At 30.5% G+C, this 24843-nt stretch overlaps 3 protein-coding genes across 6 annotated transcripts; all 3 read left to right on the top strand.

Moving 5' to 3' along the window:
* Positions 1-4859: 4859 nt before the first annotated feature.
* Positions 4860-7994, top strand: LOC127239366 (uncharacterized). 3 transcript variants are annotated; one of them, XM_051257474.1, is made up of 6 exons: positions 4860-5110; positions 6323-6562; positions 6656-6713; positions 7101-7195; positions 7507-7753; positions 7856-7994. In XM_051257474.1, exons 2-5 carry the CDS (start codon positions 6350-6352, stop codon positions 7750-7752), a joined length of 612 nt encoding a protein of 203 aa, XP_051113431.1. In that variant the 5' UTR covers positions 4860-5110; positions 6323-6349; the 3' UTR covers position 7753; positions 7856-7994. The 3 variants fall into 3 exon arrangements, with proteins under 3 accessions (XP_051113431.1, XP_051113430.1, XP_051113429.1); XM_051257473.1 differs by having other exon boundaries at positions 4860-5114; XM_051257472.1 differs by lacking the exon at positions 4860-5110 and adding an exon at positions 6099-6187.
* Positions 7995-15131: 7137 nt separating this feature from the next.
* Positions 15132-20199, top strand: LOC127266675 (membrane protein of ER body 2-like). 2 transcript variants are annotated; one of them, XM_051297017.1, is made up of 7 exons: positions 15132-15432; positions 17724-18110; positions 18377-18577; positions 18711-18836; positions 18933-19061; positions 19287-19348; positions 19434-20199. In XM_051297017.1, exons 1-7 carry the CDS (start codon positions 15198-15200, stop codon positions 19899-19901), a joined length of 1608 nt encoding a protein of 535 aa, XP_051152974.1. In that variant the 5' UTR covers positions 15132-15197; the 3' UTR covers positions 19902-20199. The 2 variants fall into 2 exon arrangements, with proteins under 2 accessions (XP_051152974.1, XP_051152973.1); XM_051297016.1 differs by having other exon boundaries at positions 17721-18110.
* A 1199-nt stretch (positions 20200-21398) lies between these two features.
* Positions 21399-24622, top strand: LOC127266726 (membrane protein of ER body-like protein). The gene is made up of 6 exons (XM_051297086.1): positions 21399-21560; positions 21681-21767; positions 22544-22795; positions 22881-23030; positions 23233-23294; positions 23999-24622. The coding sequence occupies exons 1-6, from the start codon at positions 21491-21493 to the stop codon at positions 24455-24457; spliced, it is 1080 nt and encodes a 359-aa protein (XP_051153043.1). The 5' UTR covers positions 21399-21490; the 3' UTR covers positions 24458-24622.
* The last annotated feature ends 221 nt before the right edge of the window (positions 24623-24843 follow it).

The raw sequence follows: 24843 nt of genomic DNA, 5'->3' as shown, positions 1-24843 counted from the left end.
TTACCCAAGGAAAAGGAAAAAATTGAAGATGTATCACTGAAGCCTATCCATGGTCCTTCGATGTTCGAGCAAGGCTATAACAGTGCGAAAAAATCAACCACGCCAGTAGTTCTCCCATGGTCTGAAATGCCAGCAACTGTTAGGGCATTGGAGTTGAAACGCCTTATCGAGGAGTCGGAAAAATATACAAATGATTTCAAAGACAAACCAAGATGAAAGAGACATCCAAAGAAGAAGTGACTGAATGTTGAAAGCTGCATATTGTGAATTGTTTTACTTTTTGTTAGTACGATGACGTGGATTGTTTCCTACAGTGGCCACTGTATGTTGCTTGATCTTACTTTTTGTTATATAGTCATGTTAGTGTGCTTTCATGAACTAGTGTTTGTGGTCGATGGTTCTACTTTTGGTATGTAGGATTATATAGGTAATTAAACAACGAGAATAATCTATGTGATTATGCCGGATTTTGTGTGCATTCGTGAACTACTTTTATATCTGTTTCATATGTATGAAATTATAAGTTGGAATTTGCTTCGTGTTTCCTATCATGATTGTGTATGCGTGCTTGTTAACAGTTTCAATAAAGACACTACGAAGAATATCCTAAAAAATACATGTTATTTAATTTCAAATGCCCAAAACGTTTAAATACAACCAATTACACCATTAAGAGGAATGATAGGGACAATTACATAACATAACAGTAGATTTCACCGTTCGAAGGAATAACCAAAATGATTACATATCAGTTGATTACACAATTCGGAGAAATGACCAAAACGCTTACATAACAATAGATTAAACCATTTGCCATCTTTTAACATACGGAAATGCCGATAGACGACCTAATCGTCCAAACCAACATACAAGTGTACGTTCAGTGCACATACTATCGAAATAAAGAAATAACAAACAAACTACATTAGCTGACAACTTAAGAAATAAAATACACCTTCACAGTAAAGACATACAACTGATAGTAGAACACACAAGACGGCAATGATACTCCACAACCTTCAAGTTTGGTCTTTCAACTTCAATATGGGATTCTTTCTCATTTAATTTCCTTAATAATACAGGGATGATGACTTTTGCACGAGTACGCTGTGATACCCCCGGAGTTGAGTCGTTGCTTGGCCAACTTCCGTATATGGATGAGTCGATATTAGGTCATCCGAAGTTGATTAGAGGTTAAATTGATTGAATAGACTACTTATATCAACAATATCCACATTCATTTTTAGAAGTCCTATTGAAAGAACTCTGGAGTTAAGCGTGTTTGCCCTAGACCAATTTGAGGATAGGTGACCCCCTGAGAAGTCTCTTATGGTGCGCGTGAGTGAGGACAGAAGCGCGATGAAAGGACTCGTGTTGACCTGTGGAGCCAACTCATTGTTTTCGATTAGGGCTCGAACTAGATGAAGAACACGATGGTACTTACTCGATATTATGCACAAGAGTTGAACCTCTGACCAGGGTTTTTATTCATTCAGAAAGTTTGAATAACAGTATTTCATCCACACAAATACTCGTTGAAGCCTGTCGATGAAGATGACATTCTACTTAATATGATACTCGCGCTCAAAATTTATTTCAATTAGGGCTCAGACTAGATGAAGAACACGATGGTACTTACTTGATATTTGTGCACAAGAGTTGAACCTCTGACCAAAGTTTTCATTCGTTCAGAAAGTTTGAATAATAGTATTTCATCCACACAAACACTCGTTGAAACTTGTCATTGTCGATGAAGATGACATTCTACATAATATAATACTCGCGCTCAAAATTTATTTCATATTGTAAGAAATCTATATTGTAAAGGTATAAAATCTTTGAGACCGACATTCTAATAGGTGTGTTTGTTTGGGGGATTGAATTAGATTTACACTATTCATCCAATTTTTTCCCCCAAAAAACATCAAATCAAACACCTCTTTTTCATTTTTTATATTATACTAAAAATCAATTTTACATTCAAAACATCACATCAACAACTATTTATATCACATCATACAACTATTCAAATTCAAAATTTTTACTATTCAAATCCCAACTAAAAATGCAAACCCCCAAACAAACACACCGAGTAACACATACCTCACTTTGTTTGTTTCGAGTAATTAATGTCACTCTCAAATTGTAAATTCCTAAACCACGCCAGTCATGGTGGACGGACGTCGATCTCCCACTCGCGAAGAAGGAAGAGACTCACTGTTTTCGATTAGGGCTCGAACTAGGTGAAGAACACGATGGTACTTACTCGATATTGTGCACCAGAGTTGAACCCCTGATCAGGGTTTTTATTCGTTCAGAAAGTTTGAATAACAATATTTCGTCAATACAAACACTCGCTGAAGCCTGTCATTGTCGATGTAGATGACATTCTACATAATATGATACTCGCACTCAAAATTTATTTTATATTATAAAAAATCTATATTGTAAAAGTATAAAATCTTTGAGACCGACATTCTAATCCTAGAGTAATAAATGTCACTCTCAAATCGTAAAGTCCTAACCACGCTGGCCATGGTGGCGAACGCCGATCTCCCACTCGCGAAGAAGGAAGAGACTCACTGCTTTCGATTAGGGCTCAAACTAAGTGAAGAACACGATACACATTTGTTTTTAAGATTTATGTGATTGATTTTTGTTCATGGGTCCAATTGGACCCATTTGCAAAACTCAAAATTATAAAATAAATAAATAAAAATAAAATAAAACATGTGTAATGGTTGGATGTCCATAAAGGCGCTCACCTCAGGTCCGGTGGTTCTATCTAGCGGTACGTGAGCGACTCCGGACGCGGAGCCTAAATATGCCAATTTTTTTTTAGTTCTATGACCGAATGAATTCACATTTCAATTATTAAATTAAAATGATAAGAAGATCAGGTGCGAAATTACCAAAACAATTTTTTCTAAAAATAATTATATCTAAATAAAAAAATCTCTGTAACTTTTTACAAAAATATTTATTTTCTTTATATTTTAAAGAGCAAAATTATAAAATTATATTAAACACTCCAAAAATAATATATTGAGTTGAGAGTGATAAATCATATTAAATCGAATATAAGACTTCAACAAATATTAACTTCGTCCGTCAAAATTACATAACTATTTATTTTTTATTGTTTGTTAACCTTATACATAATTTATTTATAGTTCATAATTTATCTATTTAAAATTTTATTCTCTTATTTTAATAAATAATAACTAATTTATCATTATTTTTTTTACTTGTCTATATTTTTATTAATTATTTAATAAATTTTCTATAATATCCTCGCATTACTTTTTATGTATCTCGATTTAATATTATAATATTATTATTTTTTAATCTCTCCAACTAAATTTATAGTATAATTTTCTATATAATTTTACCGAACTAATAAATTAAACAATAAAAAACCAACCACAACCTCTCATCCATATATATTTATTAGTTTGTTTAGCCCAACTAATTATTAATTTCAATATTCCATTATAGATTTTGTTGCCATTAATAAATTAGTGTGGGCCTCGGTACCAATTGGATTTGGTATGGGACCCACTTGAATAAAATTTAATATATATATATATTTTATGCAAACTTGACCCGATAGAGTTTTAATAGAGACGTTGACTCAATTGTTCAAATAATTTTATAATATTAAATAAAAACATATGTACCATACGATAATGTCTTCTTTTAAAAAGAAAAAAAAATAAAAATAAAAATATAAAGCAATTAAATAAATTCAAATTTTTAGAAAAAAAAAACATTATTCATATTTATTGAAATTTCCAAATTTGGACGAATGATCGGAGTCTAATTAAATAAAATATATAACTTCAGAATTGAAATATAACAAATTTATTATAATAAATTTTGACATATATATATATATATTTATTCAAACAATATTAGAAAATTAGATTTATAAAATTTTTAAATACAACTATAAATTATATATATCATTCTATCAATCTTAGTTTACTTATTGTTTTAATTCTACCTATAGATTAAATTTGATATTAATAATTTATATTACTTTTGTATAAATTTTATAATTATATTTATCGTAATATAAAATATTACGTAAATATTATAAAAATATTATATACTATAAATTTTATTATATGATTCAATATAATATTAGCAAAATATCTTTATATATATAAAAGTTATTCTATCAAATATTCAAAATCGTATATATATAAGATGTAATTTTTTTTTGTAATACTAGTAATAAAATTTATGTATAATATTCTATATATTTTAAATACTTACTGTGTATAAATCTTATTTTATAAAAAATAAAATTTTACAAGAAAATAAAATTAAATAAATTTTAAATAATTATTTAGTTAGGTGCATTTATTGTTGCTGTTATATTGTAATAATTTTTCCTACCAAAACATTTATATTAAATATACAGGTAGATATTTACACAATTTTATGTGAAAAATCTTTTTTCATATTTACTAATATTTTGATTTTTTTTTAATTTTAAAATATGAAAAAATTGAATAACATATATTTTTTTTAAAAGAAAGTACATTTAATTTTATAAAAGAACCAATAAAAAATATACAATTAACTTTTTTTTTATCCACTAATTTTAATTACAACAACACACCTAAAAAAGTAAATTAAAAAAACGAAATTATTCAAATATGCTTCCTAAATATTTATTGCCGGCAAATATTTAATTTTTTTTCAAATCCATAATTAAGAAAGTCGAGGTCCAGGGACTTGGACTCCGGAGAGGTGTAGCGGCGGCGGTCACGAAGGGTAAAATGTTGGGGTCCGGGACCGGGAAACGAAACGGCCATATTACGTGTAAAATTGGACGTGAAACGTGTCCTTCGTCTTTCCCGTCGCTTCTTCACAACGCCGATGTACTCTTCGCTGAGGGGCAAATTCACTTCTGCGTGTATATATAGGAGCAGCAGTCGCCTCGTCTGTGCTTCATTGTGGGCAAACACAATTTGAAGAGCAAAACCCTTTCGTCTCCTCCCAATGCCGCTCAATTAACTGGTTTCTTTCGGTTCCTAGCTAATCGAGGGAAGGAGCTTCCAGTTCAATCTGATCGGCGCTGATTTTCCGTGTCGTTCGTGTGGGTGAGACTCTCTCGTTTACATTGATTATGCTGTTTATTTGGGCGGATTTTCGTATGTAGCTCTGATTATAGCGTTTTGTGTGGGCGTGGTGCTGCTGGTTTTTTTATAGGGATTGGGGATTGTTTAATGGATTAATGGAACTGTTGTTTTGCCCAGGGTTTGGCTTTCGCTTTGATTTTAGTGGTTTTGAGCTGTGGATTTCCTTTCAATTAGTTGTTTTTCTTGTTCTTAATCTATGGCTTGTTCTTCTAGATTGATTGATTCTGCGATTTCATGGTGGTTGTTGAACAAAATGCCTATTTTGATTAGCTAGCAGTGACCTTGCTCATGTGGTATTGAGTGGAGGAAGACATGGATGAAAGCTTGTTGTAGCTTGTCGTTCATATGGTATTTTCCAAGGGGTTGATTGTGTCAAGTGTTATGTATAATCAATCTGTGCTTTGCTTCGTTTTCAAATCATCATCTTCGATTTGGATGGCAATCATCGACAAGTTTTTGATGGTGTGTGTGTAATCAAATCTAATCATCATTGTAGCTAAGAGCTGGTTGAATGATCCATTGATGGGATGAATGGTGTAGCAGATCTGAGTTATCTACACATCTTTCTACCTTTTTTAGATTGTAGATTTCACTTGGATCGTCGTAGATTATGCGATTTCTGTCATAAAGTCGAAGGATCCTTTAACGGTTTTTGTCGTTTCTCCGTATCTTACTGGCTCATGTCTTTAATACCATGTAAAAAGCACTTGAAATGCCGCGTGGCGAATGCAAAGGGATCGGTGATTGATGATTGATGCTCTAGATGATAAACTAGGCATTGAAATTAATGATCGAGCTGAGGAAGTGACGCCTTGTGGGCCCCGATATTCTAACGATCCTAGATTCTCATCTTTACTCCGAGGATTTGTCGTACTTACCTTTACAAGTAACTTAAGATTCGAATAATTGCGATCGATCAATTAATCTGAGCTTTGAATGCTGTCCCCCTTTTTGAGTTTATGGTTTACCGTTTTTTCTAGTTGACGATTACATGGTGTTTGCACACGAAAGTAATGAGTGCATTCTATGGCAAAGTATGAGCACATTCATCGCATTTCTTGTCGACGTATTTAATTTGGAAGCTTTAGTGATTTTTCTTCAATATGCTTTCTTAGAACAATAACCTTCTATGACATGTTTCTAAATTTTTCTTTGAATGATTCTTGCAGATTCGACAATCTTCAATCCGATTCATCATGAGCACTCCACATCGAGTCCCAATGCCTACATCGGATGCCGACTGGAAGCCGCCTTTCGATTTTGACCTGAATTGCCTGCCGCCACCAGATGAAGAGGAAAGGCAGGCTGGGCAGGCCGGGGGACCAAGTCAAGGAGGAGTCGCGCCTCCTCCACCGACTGCTGTAGAAGATGACGACGTCGTTGTTTCAACGCCAACTGCATTTGCACAGGTATGCACATTCCATAATTTCTTTTTCTTGATCCAAAATTATTTGTTCGAGTGGTATTATAGATGTTATGCACATTGAACATTTCTGTTTCAGGCCAAAAACAACGCCAGAAGGAACCGTGCATCTCCTACTGTCGTTGATTTGGAAGCTGGTAATTCTACCACTCTTTCCCTTTTCTTGTTTCAACCTCATTAGTTCTTCGACAAGAGTTTACTTTATCGTTATCTTTGTTGTAAAATGGTGCCACACACTCATTGATTTTGTTCATTATATAGACAAGAGTTTTCGATAAGTTGTATCCAAGAGAATTTAGCTAAATCGAATTCTATATACAAATGAAAAAACTGTTTGCTGGTGATGTGCGGGGGTTTATAAATATATTTTTCGACATTTTCTTTTTCCTATTTGGAAGTGATATCCAAAATCAAGAAATGTTGTTATTGAAGAATGTTGAGTTGCAAGTTTTACTCTCTTTCGCAATGCTCCTTTCTTAATTTTAGCATATCGTCGTTTGCTGATGCTGTGTTTTGATATGCAGAGGAAAGGGAAAACAAGAGGAGAAGGGCTCCTGAGATCCAACCTGTTATCAACTGTGAAGTTTATATCAATCTCGAAGGCTCCGGAAATTCTGCGGTAATAAACTGCTGCTCAGTTTAGCTTCATATGCATAAAAATGAATCTTGAATTGCACATCCAATTATAAAACGGTCGCCTTCGATCACCTCAACCATATTCTCCAATCATGTTTTCCATCGATCAAACCATGTTGATTTTTTAGTTTAATTCAAGTTCTTGTGATTGTTAGAACTTTATTTCGGATTGTTGCGATAGAAACTGCACTATATGATTGTTTTCTAGTGTCAATCCTTTGCGATTATTTTTTGACGTTTAGATTTTTTAATGTTAGTATTGAAGCTCACCATTTTCCTGTATTTGAATTTCAGAGCAAGGCTGCTCCGCCGCCGCCGCCGCCACCACCGCCGCCGCCGCCGCCACCGGAGGTCGCATTCAAGTGCCCGATCTGCATGGGCCCGTTCGTCGAGGAGACGACGACCAAGTGCGGGCACATCTTCTGCCGGGCCTGCATCAAAGCTGCCATCTCTGTGCAAACCAAATGCCCGTCTTGTAGGAAACGAACGATCCAGAGGGACCTCATCCGGGTCTACCTTCCGGCCACCAAAAACAACTGAGGTCAGCATCTCCATCTTCTTCCCCGACTCGTTATTTGCGCGCTCGTCTGATTAAAAACATGGCTAAATGTTGTCTGTTTTTTGTTTTTTTCGATTTTCGCAGGTACCCGATCGTTCTGGTGGCGATGCTGATGGAGGGTTGCTGCTGTCCATGGGGGAGATGGACAGAATAATTTTAACAATAATAAGGTTGGCGATTGGATCGCTCAATTCTTTTGGGGCTCCGGTTTCTTACATCCTGTTTTCTCCATGAACTCGATACACCTTTCGACCCCGCCATAAACTATAATCGTTTTGAAGGTTTTGTCTTCTTGTGTTGATTGCATGATCACAAACATTCACAATCCTTCACTCATATTGAACTTCACATATTTTGGATGTTAAATTTTTGGTCTGTTTTTGCTTACATGATTGGATGCTTTGTTTTAGTTATTTTGATGTCGACTAGGCTTTGTTCGGATGGATTTAGTTTTTCATAGGTTTATGTTTTATGTTTTTGAAAGTATTTTAGCTAATTGTTTTAGATTGTTGAATGTGTTGTTTTATAAGGAAATTTATATTATGGATAGTGCAGAAATAGAAATTGAAATAAGGTAAGTACATAGATGTTTAAATTTTGAAATAGATTAGTGATTTAAATTTATTGCATGAATTATGTAAGATTTTTTTAAGTATTTGAAATATAGCTTTTCAAATGTATTGCTTGGATAGTTATTAAAAAAATAAATTTTTGAGATAGCACGGAACAAGCTTAGAAAAATGCACGTAGTACTAGTTAGAGAATATAGAATATACTGGTAAACAAACATTTATTCAAATTTGAAATATATTAGTAATTTTAAATTTTTTTTGGTTGACTAATATTTATAGAATTATTTGAAATATTTTTCAAATATATTGTTTGGATGATTATTAAAAAATATACTTGAGGTACATTTTTTTTTAGCACAAATAAGTTTAGAATAATATAATTCACATAGGAAAACTAGTTTAGTGAATAGGTTTTTGAAACAAACCCTTTAAATTTTGAAATATATTAGTAATAATCTATTGTTTCTATTTGTAAACATTTATAGAAATATTTAAAAATTCAAATCTATTGTATTAATAAATATATTTTTTACAGTACAAAACAAGTTTAAATTAATGCACGTAAAAACACAAGTTCGAGAAAATAGAATCAAATTTAGAAAAATAAATAGGAAAAGAATTTGAAAGTTTTTGTAAACATTTTTTTTTTTTTGTGAAACTTGCAATTACTACTTTTTGAATCTCCGACCATTAATGAGGTTGATTCTTTTGTTTTTGTTTTCTTTTTTTTCATTTCATGTTATAAAGTTTTTGAAGTAATTTGATTTTATTATTTTTATACCAATATAACTAATTTTATATAAGAGCATAACATTATGACAATATTTTCATCACAATTTTAAACCCTTTACTTTTATTTTTAATTTTTCACTACTCAATCTATATATACTTCATCTAAAAACATAATATTAAGCACTTAAACAATTACATTCAACATGTATTTATACCTCAAGAAAAATTAAAATTTTAAAATATTAAAACAAAACATAAATTCAAATAAACTCACTAGTAGGAAGTTTTGAAGAATAGACATTAAAATACAAATAATCATATAAATATACGAATCGTGATTTTTTAGCTTATGCAATAACCCATGGTAGTGACAATATTCCGCCGGAACACCTGATGCAACGATCTAATGACGATTAGTTATAGTGGTAATTATTAATTGTAGGATCAATAGAATTACTATAATATGATCGTGAATCGTTGTAATCACCATCCAATAATCTACCCAGTTGAATTCATCAAAATTTGATTGAGAATAGCCATAATTCAATCTTGGTATTAACACGTTTATACGAATAATACTGTCGATTAATTACAGGAGCGACCAAATTGTTGTCTGACTGAAAATAGTCATATCTAAATGTTGGCTTTCGAAAACCATATTAGCACACAAATCATAGGATATATTTGCGAACAATATTCGATCATAAACAAGAAATACAAAAGTAATCATTCGTATTATAAAATATATTGAAAAGGAAAAAAAAATTATACTATGAGGGGATCGAAAAATCTTATTTATGTAGATTTCTTGTTGATGATTCAGTGCATTTTTATATTATAATTCGTATATTCGTAAAGAAATAAAATAACTACCGATAACCGTTTCATAGTCTTCCACTAATAAAAGAAAAGTGTTTATAACTATTACCTTTAGATTAAGATCGTCCAATTTACAAATTACAAAGTTGGAGCGAATAAGTATTTCTAATAATAATAATAAATATAATAATAATACTCCTGTATAATAGGCAAGGAGTGGCTGACTGACTGCATTCTTCGCTTTTTATAATATGCGCTTATTTGATTGTACAATGTGAAGACAATTGATGGAGAGGCAGCTGATTTTAAAGATTAACCGATCTAGAGAATGATTGATTTTTTACAATGTGCGATGTGGTCCAATTTGGCCTATTTTGGTATTTATTTTGTGTATAACCCAAATATTTATTTATTTATTTTATTTAAAATATAATCAATATAGTATCTTGAAATTTTGAATTTGAAAATGAAAATTATATATTTAGTTTGTGTTTGTTTGAAGGATTTTGTGGAATTTTCACTATTTTCACAAAAACTTTTTCCTAAAAACATCAAATCAAATACTTATTTTTTACTTTTTATATTATACTAAAAATAAATTTTACATTCAAAACATTACATCAATTCTTATTTATATCACATCATACAACTATTCAAATTCAAAACTTTTAGGGTGCGTTTGTTTGGGAGTTTGGATTTTGAATTGAAATTTGAATAGTTGTATGATATGATATAAATAAGAATTGATGTAATGTTTTGAATGTAAAATTTATTTTTAGTATAATATAAAAAGTAAAAAATAGGTTTTGATTTAATATTTTTTAGGGGAAAAAATGGGATGAATAGTGTATTTAAAATCCAATCCCCAAACAAATACACCTTTACTATTCAAATCCCAACACAAAATCCAAAATCTCAAACAAACACACCCTATGTAATAATATAAATTAATAAAAAAATAATCATTGAAAACATTAGCACACCGTGGCTATTTTCAAAATGTGTGAACAAAGACAAACATTCTAATGAATGACATAAGAGAGTCTACATTGGTGTGAATATAGTCAATCATATACTATTTATAAAAAAAAAAAAATGGAAGAATATCAAATTAAATATTTATTTGTATTATTATATAAGATTAATTTTATATTTATATCACCTTAAATAATCATTTTAATTCAAAATGTTATTATTCAAATCCAAATTACCTATAGTCGAACACACTAATGTTAAGCATATTGAGTTTGTTTACCCAAATTATTTTTGGATTGTACAATTCTCCATAAATATTACTTTATTTGTACCGTAACTAAGTATTCATTTACTTTTTGTATATTAATATTTGAATATTAATTATTATATCAAAATATACTTATTATAAATTAAGAGAAAATGACAAAAATATTTCTATTAGTATCTTATAATACTAATATAATAATATTTATACAAAAAATTATACAATAAAGATATTTTAATCTTAAGTACAACAACACAAATATTTAATGGATACTTTGTTATAGGAAGGGGAAGTATTAAAAATATAATATATATATATATAATATATTCTATTCATCTACAAAATATTATTTTTTTTATATTACTAATACAATTTTTGATGTCTAACATAAAAAATGCATTGATTCAAATATTTTTTAGATTATAATTGTTATTTGATGCAATGAAAATTCAAATATTTATATATAGACTATGGTTAAGGTGCTAACCGCTAACTGAGTCAAATCAACAAACACGGTTTTTTATGTCTAACATAAAAAAATATATACATCCAAATCAATATTCAATTAGTACACTAACATGCATTTCATTATAAAACAGAAGTTTGTGATATGTTATATAGAAACATGTGTTGTGTGAGTTATATATTATACTATGTTATATAATCTATTTATTGTGCTAAAATAACAATATTTTGTGATACATGAATTCATATAATGTATACTATATATTAACAATTGTTGTGTAGTTATGTATTGTATTGTGTTGTATAATTTGTTGATTACGTTGGAATCATAATATATTGTGCTACATATAATTATATAATGTATTATCAAAATATATACTTTATTCGTCCCCCAAATTTATTATCACTTTTCCTTTTAGTCAGTCCACTAAATTTATCTTATTATTAATTTTGGTAAAGTCAATAAATTAATATTTAATTATTACTCTCCCTTCAACACTTATCTACAACAAATACCACTAATTTTATTACGTTATCTCTTCATTTGCTTTACTTTTTTAACTAAATTTTCAAAAATACCTCCAACTATCTATCACATTTTCAATAAAATATTCATTTTTTCTAATTCACGCGCTGAGCCCAACTGAACTAATTTTAATGAACGGAAATAATATTATATATTACATTAAGATGTGCTACCCCATATGCTGTATTTTTTTATATAAATATAGGCTCATTAAGTCAAATCAACACGGTAATCAAAGTTTTATGAAATATATTGATCGACTTAAATCAATATAAGGTTAATTTGACTCTATCAGCATGATATCCATCTTCTATTTCCATATATTAAATATAGAAAATTTAAAAAGTAGATTCGTTTTATTTTCAGATGAATATGTTTCTCTAATGTTATGTATGAAGAATTGTACCACTAATATAAAAAAATATATATATTATTTTTTATTATTAACATATATATATTATATTTGTTAGTAATATTTGTTAGAATTTTGTAAGTAAAATAGGTTGGGTAAACACAAATCCAAACAAAAACTAAAATAGAAGCAAACACATCGAAATTTACAATGATAGATATATCTTAATAAAAATGCTTAGATATATTTTATTTTTTTATATTAGATATAAAAAATTGTACCGTTAGTTTAAAAATAATATTGTATTAAAACTTTTAACTTTATAAATAAATATATATCGAGTTAATATATAATTTATAATTTTTATTAATATTTATAAGAAATTATAACACGTATAAACACACTATAAGCTTATCGTGGCATATTCGACTACACAGCAACATATAGCAATGGCAATGTTCACTCTAAAGATAAAGAGTAATGACTTTAAAATAATTCCTTCTGGAAAGTCAACTTTCAAAAAATAAACAATATATAGTTTTTACCAACAAAATTATTACCGGGAGTGAGAGAAAATAAAAGGCGTAGAGAATATATCTGAAAATACATAAATAAATAAATAAATAAATCATCACCACTATCTAAGCACATCCTACTACTAATAATTTGCAGATTCATATTTTCAAATTCAAAAATAAAAAACAAAATAAAATAGACATAAATGCAGTGCACAACTAATATTCAACAAACTCTCCAGACATTTATTATTATTTATTTATTTATTTCATTCACATTGTAACAAGAAACTGACAGCTATTTATTATTATCATTATTATTATTATTATTAGACAGCTACGCGCAAATCAATTAATACGTTCAAAATATACCAATTTCTTACAAGATAATATCTAAAATACTGTGGGAACATAATCTTTTGGTTAAAATATTAAGACAAAATAATTTGACTAACATAACATGGTTAGGGTATTGATTTAAATTTATTTATTGACAACATATAAAATATATACTTCCTATGTAAGATTTGAATGAATATAGTATGTACTGTATTAATTTTGACAATATGATGTCAGTTTATATTTTTAAAATGTGTTATTTCTATATATTTTATGCAATGGATTCAATTATAGGAATTGATGTATTGTATAGACTATTTTATATGTTACTGAATTATATTTTATGTATTGGTTGCATTATATTGTCGAATTTAGTACTAGAACAGCCGTCCGTGAAAAATTTATATACATTGAACTATTATTTAATTAATTAAATGACAGATGGACATAACTGGACTTAATTATATAAACAATAAAAATACCACGTCTTTAGCATTATTGAATATTAGTGCTTTCTAGCTATCTTATTATTACTACATAATTAGGGTTTGTTCTTTTGTTGTTTCTTCCTTCCTTCTTTTTTTTTTTTTAATATATATTCAAAAATAAATAATTATTAAATGTATTATTTTTTTATAAAAAATAAACATGAAAGTTGATATTTTTAGAATAATGAGTAATTTAATGATAAAAAGAAAAAACACAAACTCAATAGTTTTGAGAAAAAAAATTGATTAAGTGTGAATTCGCTAGGTGTGTTCTTTTGTATTTTGTATTTTGATATTTAAAAAATAAAAATAGTTTGGATACACTTGGAATACAAATAGGATAAGAAGAATGGAAAATAGACATAATAGAAACCGAACTACCCGATCGAAAAATCGGGGAGTTGATGATTTCACTACTAAACTTGTACCTTATTCCCCTAAAGGAGAAAAAAAAAAAAGAAAAAAAAAAAGAGAGGCTTAATTAGGGTTTAAGATAAATAAAATATTGAATAAAATACAAAAAAAATGTACCCTTATATTGTAGATATAATTTGATTTTATATATTAGTGAAGATAAGTTTTGGACGCAATGGTTTTGAATGGAAATAAAAAAGGAGTTATTCACTATAGAGTGCATATTGTAAAAATTGAAAAAACACAAAAATAATGATTAATTAGCTTCTTTTGATTTTGATTTTTTTTTAAAAAAAAATATTTTCACCATACTCTAAAAAAACAAAGGGTGCGTTCTTAAAAAAAAAAAAATAAAATAGAAATACAATTTTTTAAAAAATATTAATATATCACACATATTCAATATTTTTATAATGTTTAGACAAGTTTTCATACTTCACATGATCACATAAGAAAATCTTCTTCATATTATTTTAGAAAAACAAACACACCCAAAATACTTCAAAACACATATTTTCGATATAAAAATATCATATTCAATAATTATTTTATTTTAAAAAAGCATAAAAAGAACACAAAAATTTGTTAATTTGTGTGTCAATTTTATTTGGTATTTGATTTGTTTGGAATTCCAAGATAAAAATATATATATATATACTATACAATATAATATTTCAAATAAAAAAATTAATGAATACGATATAACTATTTATTTATTAAGAATATACGAATAGTAATACAAGTAAACACGGGAAGGAGACCCTAAAATAAACATGTGCATCAGGTCAACTTCATCACAGCCGTTGATCCAGCAGCCCCGATCAACGGTGGTGATCGATCCGTACCTACTGGACTATAATTATATATACACACATATACGTATAGTGTGCTTGTAAACATTCTCTCAAGTATTGTCCGGTCGCCGTAAACATTCCTATAAGTATTTTCCGGCGGCGGCGACACCATGGCGGAAGTGATCGACCCCCGTGTGGTGGTGGCGGAGCAGACGCCTATCGACGGTGCTCCGATTACCAACTTGCTTGGTACTGTCGCCGGCGACGCCTTAATTATGGCGGTTACCGACCGCCATGTGGTGTTGCCGGAAAAGCCGCCGGCCACCGCCGCTGCAACTATCAACGGCGTCGAAAATGGCGACGGCGGCGCGTTGGAAGAGAGTGTATACTTTGACGAGAATGAAGGTAAGAATTATATTGAACTTCATTTAATTAGTTTAATTCTTTTTAATGATATTTTTTTTTATATAAAAATAAATTTTAAATATAAAATTTTGCTTGAAAATACAAATAAATAGCCATATTGTGTTTATTCTACTAGAATAATGTTCCATAATGATTTCTTTATTTAATGTTTATAGTTTAAATTGTTTTTATTATTAGGTATCAGAAAGAGCAATTTTATTAGGTCAAATTATATAAACATTTTGTAAATTTGGATTTAAACTACTCGTTTATAAAAAAAATTAGGTCAAATTTAGATCATAAGTTGGCACAGTCTCACACGTATATATTAATATATTTTACTAATTTTTTATGATTATATGTTAACAAGTGTGTAGTGGCTAAACAATTATAAAAGTTTTTTTTCTTTCAATTTTTGTATTTAGATTTTTTGTTTAAATAATATAGTACGTGATATTTTGTTAGAAAAAATCTTTTATTTAGAATTAGAATTGCATATTTAAAAATTAAAAAAAAACAACTGCAAAGAGAACACAACTTATATGCCTATTTGTAGTGCAATATGAATTTTATGTACCTATTTGAACATTTTCAATATTGTATAATTTCGTTCTATTCAGTAAAAAATAAAATTATAAATTTTACATACAAAACATTAAATAAATTAATATTTCACATAAAATACAACAAAAACCAAAACCTAAAAAACATAATTTTTCTAAGCACTTCTGAAATTAATTTAAATAAATTTAATCAAAGTTAAGATTGACGTGAAATTTTATATTAGGTTTACATCATAAAATCTGACTTAATTTAAAAATCAGAGCAGAACACGATCATAAGATAATTGCTATTTTTGACCTTTGTTTTGTAACCTTGTGTTTGTTTCTTTCCGATTTAATGATGTCTCAAATAATTGCTTGGATCGTAGTCTCATTCCTCAAATTAAACCTAACTTTAAAAAAGGGGTCATTTAAGTTAAATTATATACTATATTCTTTTATTTTACAAAAAATACATAAAATATTATTATTTTGTTTCTTACGTAAAATTCTTTGGTGTTAGAATAAAGTACGTATAATATACTCCCTCCCTCCATTTACAAGGATTACATTTACTTTTTGGCGTAGTTAAAAGTAGTGTAATGACATTTTTGCCCTTACTTTTTTTTTTTTGTAAAAATAATAATGTGATGTAAAGTAAGGGTATTTGTGGAAAAAAATAAGGTATTTAATGAAATATAAACTTTGTAATTGGACATCCCAAAATAAAAACATGTAAACTTGAGATTACATTTGAAATAATTGCTTGGATCATAGTCTCATTCCACATATTATTTCACATTTTTTATAAAAATATTATATATTTTAATCTATTTTAAAAATTTTAATTTAACTAATTAATTATATTAATTTTAATCTATAATCATCTATAGAATAATTATTTTTACTAATATATTTTTAATTATTTACTAATTATATTTCTTATAAATTTTTGAATCTACAATAACTCAAATACAGTAGTTGAGACCAAATGATTAATTTATCACTTAAAAAATACATATACATAATAAAAATGTGTAGAAAATATATAAAATATATTATAAAATTTAAAAATTAAAAAGGGATACATTTTTGTTTGAAGGATTGTGGAAATGCCACCATTGCATTTGGTCATACAAATTTGGAAATCTTTGGGTCGATCATAAACATCAAACTTCACATATTCATAGCAACTTCAGAGGTCAGTCAATTAATTAATTAATTACAAATACTAATCCAAATTGTTTGTACAAATAAACACATATGTTAGAAATAGACAATTTTATTTTGATAAAGAAAAAAAAAAAACAATCAAACTATTTAAACTACTAATTAGAGCTAATCAGCACATGTAAAATAAACAGATAATACATTATTTCAATTAACATAGAATTGACAAGACATGCATTGTAAGTTCATACCTTTTATAAATATATTGTTTATATATATATATATATATATATATTATCTATTGAGTTCAATGATAGTATATCTCATACTCTTGTTTACTATTTTTGTCCGTCCCAAAAACAAACATTAGTGTCATTTTCATAAATATTTATATCACTATAAAATCATCCATATTTTTTCATTATTATTACACAAATGTCACTGCTAATACACTCACACCGTCAATAAAGTCTTTCACTCATATTTTTTATCCATAATTTACAGGGAATATAAATTATTGTCACGCGTTAATTTATACAAAATTCGAAACATACCCAAATACATGTTTGTTTTTAGCAGGTAATAAAAACAAAAGCATCATAGAGGGCAACGTGTATGTCCCCGAACTGATAACTTCTGTCCTCAACGATCAAAACCTCGGAGATCTCAAAGACAAAATCCTCTCAGGCCTCAATGCTTCCACATCAAAATCGCCACAAAAAGAGATCGTGACCATCGAAAATGCAGGCAAAGAAAGCGATGATGACGACGACGAAGAAGAAGTCGTCGAGCTCGAATTCGAGAGGGCCGTCGACAAGCTCCACTCACACACTCCCTACTGTCCTAACTGCAGCCACCAGATTACTAAGGTTGTCCTACGCCGAAAAAAGCCCCGAGGCAAGGCGCGCAAGGATCCCGTCGACTTGCTCGGATGCCTCTCATGCTTCAGCATTTTCATCCCATCGGGTAAGTATATATTACCTTAAATTTAATTTATCCGAGATTTCAAAAGTTACAGAAGATATTGCACAGAATTTCTTAAAAATTGATTCATTCAATATTTTTGGAACCAGAAGAACGTCTAGTAGTATAATTTATAGTACAAATTTTTCAAATCAAGATTATATATAAATATATAATTATTATTATCATTTCTTTTTGCAATGTAATGACTATGACTAATATACGAGTCTCAATCACGCTCATCGTGCCGATATTTTTTTTTCGAATAGGGGACTGTCTGAATCCTTTCCGTATCTTCGGAGGAAATGGGAAAGAACCGAGTGTTACGACCCCCGAAAGAAAGCCGGAACGCGGCGTGAAGGGTGCGGAAACTAGTTGCAATATTTTCGGATGGTTTAGAGCTATCCAGAGGAATCGGGAACCTTCCGCGCCGTCTCATATCACTGACAGGAGTCCTCCAACTGAGCCAGGTGTGTAGTAATTCCTGTTTTAGATGATTGTTTCACTTAACAATATGCAGCATTATCGGCTTATTATATAGTCTTTCAACATATCAAATGATCAAACTCAATAACAACGAAAAACCCGTCATCGGCGCCATAGGTGCAACATCAATCGGCGCCGGTCTTCTCCCTAGCGCCGGTGAGGGGAAATTAAGCGGCGCGACGAGTGAACCGGTCGAATCTGCGCCAAGTGGAGACGTCACGATCGATTTTCCGGATGAAACAGGTAAATCGATCAACGAAACCATTTTTACTCGAAAATTACACTACACCATGTGTCGAAAATACTTACGGTTCTTAAAAAAAACGATATCTTTACCAGGGAGCATCGATGTTGCCGAACACTCGACATCGGTGGAGATTGTGAAATGCATCGTCTACGGAGGTCTAATGGAGCTTATCGCGAGCTTGAGCGTCGTTTCATCTGCCGCGGCTGCAGACGCCACTACGCGTACGTTTCGTTTCATTACATTTTGTTGATCGATTACATAATACGTAATCAAATGATACATATCTTTATAAGCTTAAATTTTTAAGTGAGATAATCATTTAATATATTATAAGAGTAGGACGTAAATTGTCTATATTCAAAATTCGTATGTGACGTAAATTCATCTTGCATGTGAGGGAGCGTAAGATAACTATCTAACATATTGAACGACCATTTATGTTGTAGTGAACATAATCTGCATCGGCTTGGCGACGATGTTCAGCAGCCTCATCGCATTTGGAAACAACGTAAGTAACCTCATTCCACATCCTATTCCACACCTCTTCCATCGCGCGCTTTTCTTCGCAACTTAATTTTACGCAAATCTTACAGCTTCTCGACTTAAAAAAAGACATCCCTCGAGAGAGCTCGGAGCAACAAGTAGACCAATACGAAGAACAACTCGGAAAAAGGGACAATTTTCTACTCCATTCATCGCTCGCGACGCTATCATTTTTAATTTTCGGGCTTATACCTCCGATAGTTTACGGATTCGCCTTTAAAGAGACCAACAACAAGGACTACACGATGCTCGTGGTCGCCATAGTTTCGTTTGTGTGTATTCTCGTTCTTGCTGCAGCAAAAGCTTATGTGCAACGGGCGCAGACAATGAGCGACTACGTCAAAACCATAATGTACTACGCAACTTTGTCGATTGGGGCCTCGGGTGTTGCGTATGCCGCAGGGGATTTGATTGAAATGTTGATCGATCGGTTTGGGTGGTTCGCGCCTTCGACTACGCCGGCTGGCTTGCTCGGACCGGGTATGGTTTCGGGTACTAGGGCTTGGGGCTCTTACTAAACTAGCATGGTTTGTATATCTACTTATGTTTGTAATGTTTTTGATGTTTTGTTGTTTGAGTGAGTTGAGTTATTTATGTTGTTCGACGTATATGTGTCGAAAAATTCGTACTCGTCAAATCGAGCACGATTTTTCGAATGAATGTGATTTGTTATTGATAAAAATCGACTTTTAGGCCATCGGTGTTTTGTAAGCTAGTAAAAAAACTAATAATATAAGTTCTCCTGTGTCTCAACAAAAAGCCTGACTTTGTATAAAAGAAATAGTATAAATAAAAAGAAAGAAAAATTGTCTTTTATCATGCTTAGTTTGCAAACAATTAGATTCATTTGAAAATTTATCCAGAATACATCCAAAAATTAGTTGCTACGGAATTCTATATTATTTTTAAAAAATGATGGAAAAAGAAAAGTAAGTAAATAATGTCCTATATTTTCTTAGAGTTGGTCGTCCCCCTCTCCCAAATTTTATTCCTCCATAAATTTCTTACTCTAGAGTGACTATTTTTATAGGTTTTTTGGGCCTCTTAGTCCCAATATTTTCAAACTTAAAAGACATTTTCGTGAGTTTTTATGGACTTCTTGAGTATTATGGTTGAATACATCACTGGGTTATTGCATCTTCTATTACGCCAAAGTTTAAACAATGAAAAGTGATTTTTAAAAAGGAATAAACAAATTAATCTTATTTTTAGGTCTAAATACAATTTTTTATTTTTTATTTTTTTATCAAGTGTTGGGATTGGGCCAAGTAGGCCTACTAGTAGAGTTTACTTGGGACTCTTCCCTATTTATCTTTGTACCGCATGTCATACTTGCTGTCTGATCACCTCAATCGGGATAAACTCAACACTGCCAAGAGACTTTCGACACAAGCCTCCTCTCAAACTAATGGGTCTTTCCTACCCACCTTGTACCGCATGTAACAAAGGGACCCGTTGCACTGCTAGGAGACTTATCCGCAGGTCACGAGGGCGAGCCCACCACCAAAACCAATGCCTACAACCATCCAATCCACTTAATCATCGAACCAGACTCTGATTCCAATGTTGAGATTGTGGCAACTCAATATAATATTGTCCGCTTTGAACTTAGTCCGCACGAATTTGTTTTTAAATATTATCCAAATTTTCTTCCCCCAACATCAAGTCACAGCCAAGTGTACAATAAATTCAATTTATTTATTTCGTAGGTAACGAGCAGATGAGGGCATTAAAGTGGATAGCCAGGAAGATACGAGGCATCTACTGCCTACATCAATTATTAATAATTCTAACAAATCTTGTCGATTATTAGCTGACATCTCGAAAACATGACGCCAAATTAAACGCGTAAATACAACTAAGCTTGTTTTCACAATTTTGGATATTTTTTATATTAAAATTAAATATTTATTTTTTTTATATTATATTAAAAATTAATTCAAAATTCATATATTATTATATCATTCATATTTATATTATCAAATTTGATCACGGCCGTTGATTCTATTAGAGCATCCAACGGATGCAGTGATCTGAAACTGGACTCTATTTATGTTGACCTAACTAGCTATTGTTCGCCGGTGGTGCAGACGGCGTAGTGAAAGTCATGTCCGGCCGATTTGCTGCGGCGGAAGAGGCGGAGGAGGAGGCCGTCACGGTGGTGTATCTGCCGGAAGGTAATTAAGAACTTCAACTGCTCATATATATATATATATATATAAATATAGATATATATCTGATTCGTTTCTATAAACTTAGATTTTTACAAAAGTAATAGTAATAATTTTGGACAAAAGGATTTCGGACAAGCAACAGTTCCGAATTTTATGGAAGCTTAAACAGTGATGGCAGCAGCATCAGATATGGCCATAGCAGAATCACAGGTACTGTTTAACAAGCTTAATTTTCTATGAGCAATTAACAACTATAGTCTATAGGTGTTGATACGATTAATTATGGGTACGTTTCTTTTACCAAAAATTAGATTTTTACTATTTTAATTTTGCGTTTTTTTAAAAATAATTTTTTTTTTTTACAAAATATCTAATTATATATTTCCCCCGTCTCAATACAATAGGTTTATTTACTATTTTTGTCCGTCTCAAAACAATAGTCTTATTTCCATATAGAACCATATCAGTATATAACTACCTTGCTCTTTCATTATTATTACACAATTGTCACTATATTTTTCACTAATATACTCACAAGGGCAAAAATGTCTTTTACCAATTCTTTTTATCTATTATCAATATAATATCAATATTTTTTAAATCTCGTGCCCAATACAACGAAGACTATTGTTCTGGAATCGAAAAAGTATTATTTTAATATCAAATATAAACCAAAATTTTCTCAATCCCATGAAAACAAACACACCTATATTAGTTTTCCCTTATTTATTTCCTTATTAATAATTAGAAAATTCCCTTATAATTATATGGTTAAGATCCACATTGACTCATTTAGGATGGCAATTCGCTCGGCCCGGCCCAACCCGGTCCTGAATCATTTTAGGCGGAAAGGTGAGGCTAAGCATGACCCAGTTTAAAATCAAATTGAATTGAACTCACAATCAAACATAAATAATTTAAAATTTTTACCATCAAGTCATACGATTAATTTTTGATAATATACAGCTAAAAAGTTGTAAGTATAGGTACCGGCATAAAAGGGGAAGAAATTGCAGAAGATGAAGAAGAAGAGTATAAAGAAGTGGTATTCGAGAAGGCAGTCCACATGATTCAGACACACACTCCGTACTGTCTTAACTGCAATACCCAACTAGCTAAGGTTATTCTACACAGAAAGAACAGAACAACACGGCCGTTTCATTCTGATGATGGCAATGTTAGCCCTCGTCAACACGGCCATGTCGCCTTGTCAATGGATGCTGCGATTTCAGCACCAGGTGATACAAATCCCATTAATTGTTGGATTACTATGTCGGTATATTTTTTGTATGTCCTAAAACTGAAACCATTTAATAATTGCAGAAGCGGAAGCCTATGGTTCCTCATTCCCTGGTTTTGTCTTTGTTATTACACTCTCAGAGATTCTGAAATCCATAGTGTACGGAGGCCTGATGGAGCTGATAATGAGCACGGGCGTGTTGTTTTCTGCTGTCGCCTCCGACACCACGACATGTCCGTAGCCTTCTTGCATCATTCTAATTATCGAACACTAAGTAATGCGGGATTTAATTTACTTTACTAAATACAGTTTCCAATAAATTAAAAATGATCATCTCATCTAAAAATATTCGACATGTAGATATCAAAATATTCTTGGATCATTAAATTGATTGATACAATATTGTCATTTCTAACACGACCATGTTCGTTGCAGTAAACACGCTTATCATAGGATTTGCAACGATGGTTTGTTGCCTCGTCATCTTTTGTCATGATGTGAGTATTTCGCGTGCTTCACTACTTCTATAGTTCGCCTTAGCTCCTTCAAATACGTTGTGTTTTATTATCACAATATATTGTTCAATATCAGTTAAAGTAAACTTTTCTATATAGAATTTTGTAATTTTATTTTTGAAGAATAAAGAATACTCATTTTTTATGATCTAAATTTATGTTTCTTTTTAATTGTCATAAAAATAAAAAAACAATTATCTTTTCATTTTTAATAAAGAATCTTACTTCATCTGCCCATCAAATCTATACTTCATTTTTTTGTCTACAAAAAAAAATACTATCTCGTCCGGTTGTAAAAATTACATTTGTTTTTTTATGTATTTATCTTTAAATATTAATTATTATATCAAAATATAACACAAATTAAAAAAAAATAGCAAAAATACTTTTATTATCTTATAATACTAATATAACTTCATTTGTGCAAAAAATAAATGCTACTCAGGAGACAGATATATAGTTTGTATTTATAGTAAATAACTTTTTCGAACTCTTTAATTTATATCCTTTAATTTTACTTATTTACATATACGTCATCAACATCTACATGCTCAATTTATTCAAAATTTTTCTCTCGTATCATTAACTCACTCATGTACTTTCCAAAGTATCATTACCTAAAATGTAAGACATGATAAATCGGATTACTATAATACATGGCTAATATTTTGTGCTCTAATTTACAGCTAATCGCCTTAAAAACCGACGCCTCTTTAGAATACATATCAGAGCAAACCGACCGGTACGAAGAACTACTCGGAAGGAGGAGTAACTTTCTACTCCATTTATTTGTCGCCATACTATCATTTCTCATATTCGGGCTTATACCTCCGGTAGTGTACGCCTTCGCCTTCTACAAGAGTGAAAACAAACACAACAAGATAGTCGCAACCGCGGCAGCTTCTTTTACATGTGTTCTCATTCTTGCAACTATAAAAGGTTGTCTTAAACGGCGGATCGTTAAGACTACAATGTACTATGTTATTATAGCGATTATTGTCTGCGGGGCTGCCTATGCTGCCGGGGATTTGATCAAAGTGTTGATGGCGAAGCTCGACAAGTTCGAACCTGCTGCGACTGCAACGGCTAGTTTGTTGGAAAAAGACATTATGGCTTTGGGTAGTCTGGCGAGGGGTTCTTGCTGATTTTGTAGATGTGTCTTAAGAATTGATCATATGCACTACTCCTGCCATCCATTGTAGTAGAGGGTGTCTTTTTTTATTTTATTTTATTTTTTGGTCTTGATGTTTTATTTGAATATGGTTTAGATTGAATAAAATTATGATTTCCTATAATTGTTTTACAGAGAATCATTAAGGTCTATTTGGTGGTAGATAAAAATTGATTTGAAATAGAATGTTGATTTAACTTTTGTCCCTTCGTCCGTCTCTAAAGTCACATTTATCTTTTCCGTCATTGTAATTGTCCTTTTATTAGTATCATAAGACACAAAATATTTTTGTAATTTTTTCTTAAATTATATTGCATTTCGATATAATAATTAATATTTAAAGATCAACAAATAAAAAGA

Source organism: Andrographis paniculata, unplaced genomic scaffold (genome assembly GCF_009805555.1).
Source record: "Andrographis paniculata isolate CXL003 unplaced genomic scaffold, ASM980555v1 Contig77END, whole genome shotgun sequence".
In the NCBI taxonomy this organism is placed as follows: Eukaryota; Viridiplantae; Streptophyta; class Magnoliopsida; order Lamiales; family Acanthaceae; genus Andrographis; species Andrographis paniculata.
Note: the sequence above shows the minus strand (reverse complement) of the source record. Positions and strands in the feature narration are given on the sequence as shown.

Coding starts and splice junctions, on each gene's coding strand:
- LOC127266726 (XM_051297086.1), top strand. CDS start 21,491: ATGTCCGGCCGATTTGCTGCGGCGGAAGAGGCGGAGGAGGAGGCCGTC. Junction 21,768..22,543: donor TGGCCATAGCAGAATCACAG/GTACTGTTTAAC, acceptor TTGTAAGTATAG/GTACCGGCATAAAAGGGGAA. Junction 23,295..23,998: donor TCGTCATCTTTTGTCATGAT/GTGAGTATTTCG, acceptor TCTAATTTACAG/CTAATCGCCTTAAAAACCGA.
- LOC127239366 (XM_051257472.1), top strand. CDS start 6,167: ATGAGTGCATTCTATGGCAAA. Junction 6,714..7,100: donor TGTCGTTGATTTGGAAGCTG/GTAATTCTACCA, acceptor TTTGATATGCAG/AGGAAAGGGAAAACAAGAGG. Junction 7,196..7,506: donor AAGGCTCCGGAAATTCTGCG/GTAATAAACTGC, acceptor TTTGAATTTCAG/AGCAAGGCTGCTCCGCCGCC.
- LOC127266675 (XM_051297016.1), top strand. CDS start 15,198: ATGGCGGAAGTGATCGACCCCCGTGTGGTGGTGGCGGAGCAGACGCCT. Junction 19,062..19,286: donor GGCTGCAGACGCCACTACGC/GTACGTTTCGTT, acceptor TTTATGTTGTAG/TGAACATAATCTGCATCGGC. Junction 19,349..19,433: donor TCATCGCATTTGGAAACAAC/GTAAGTAACCTC, acceptor CAAATCTTACAG/CTTCTCGACTTAAAAAAAGA.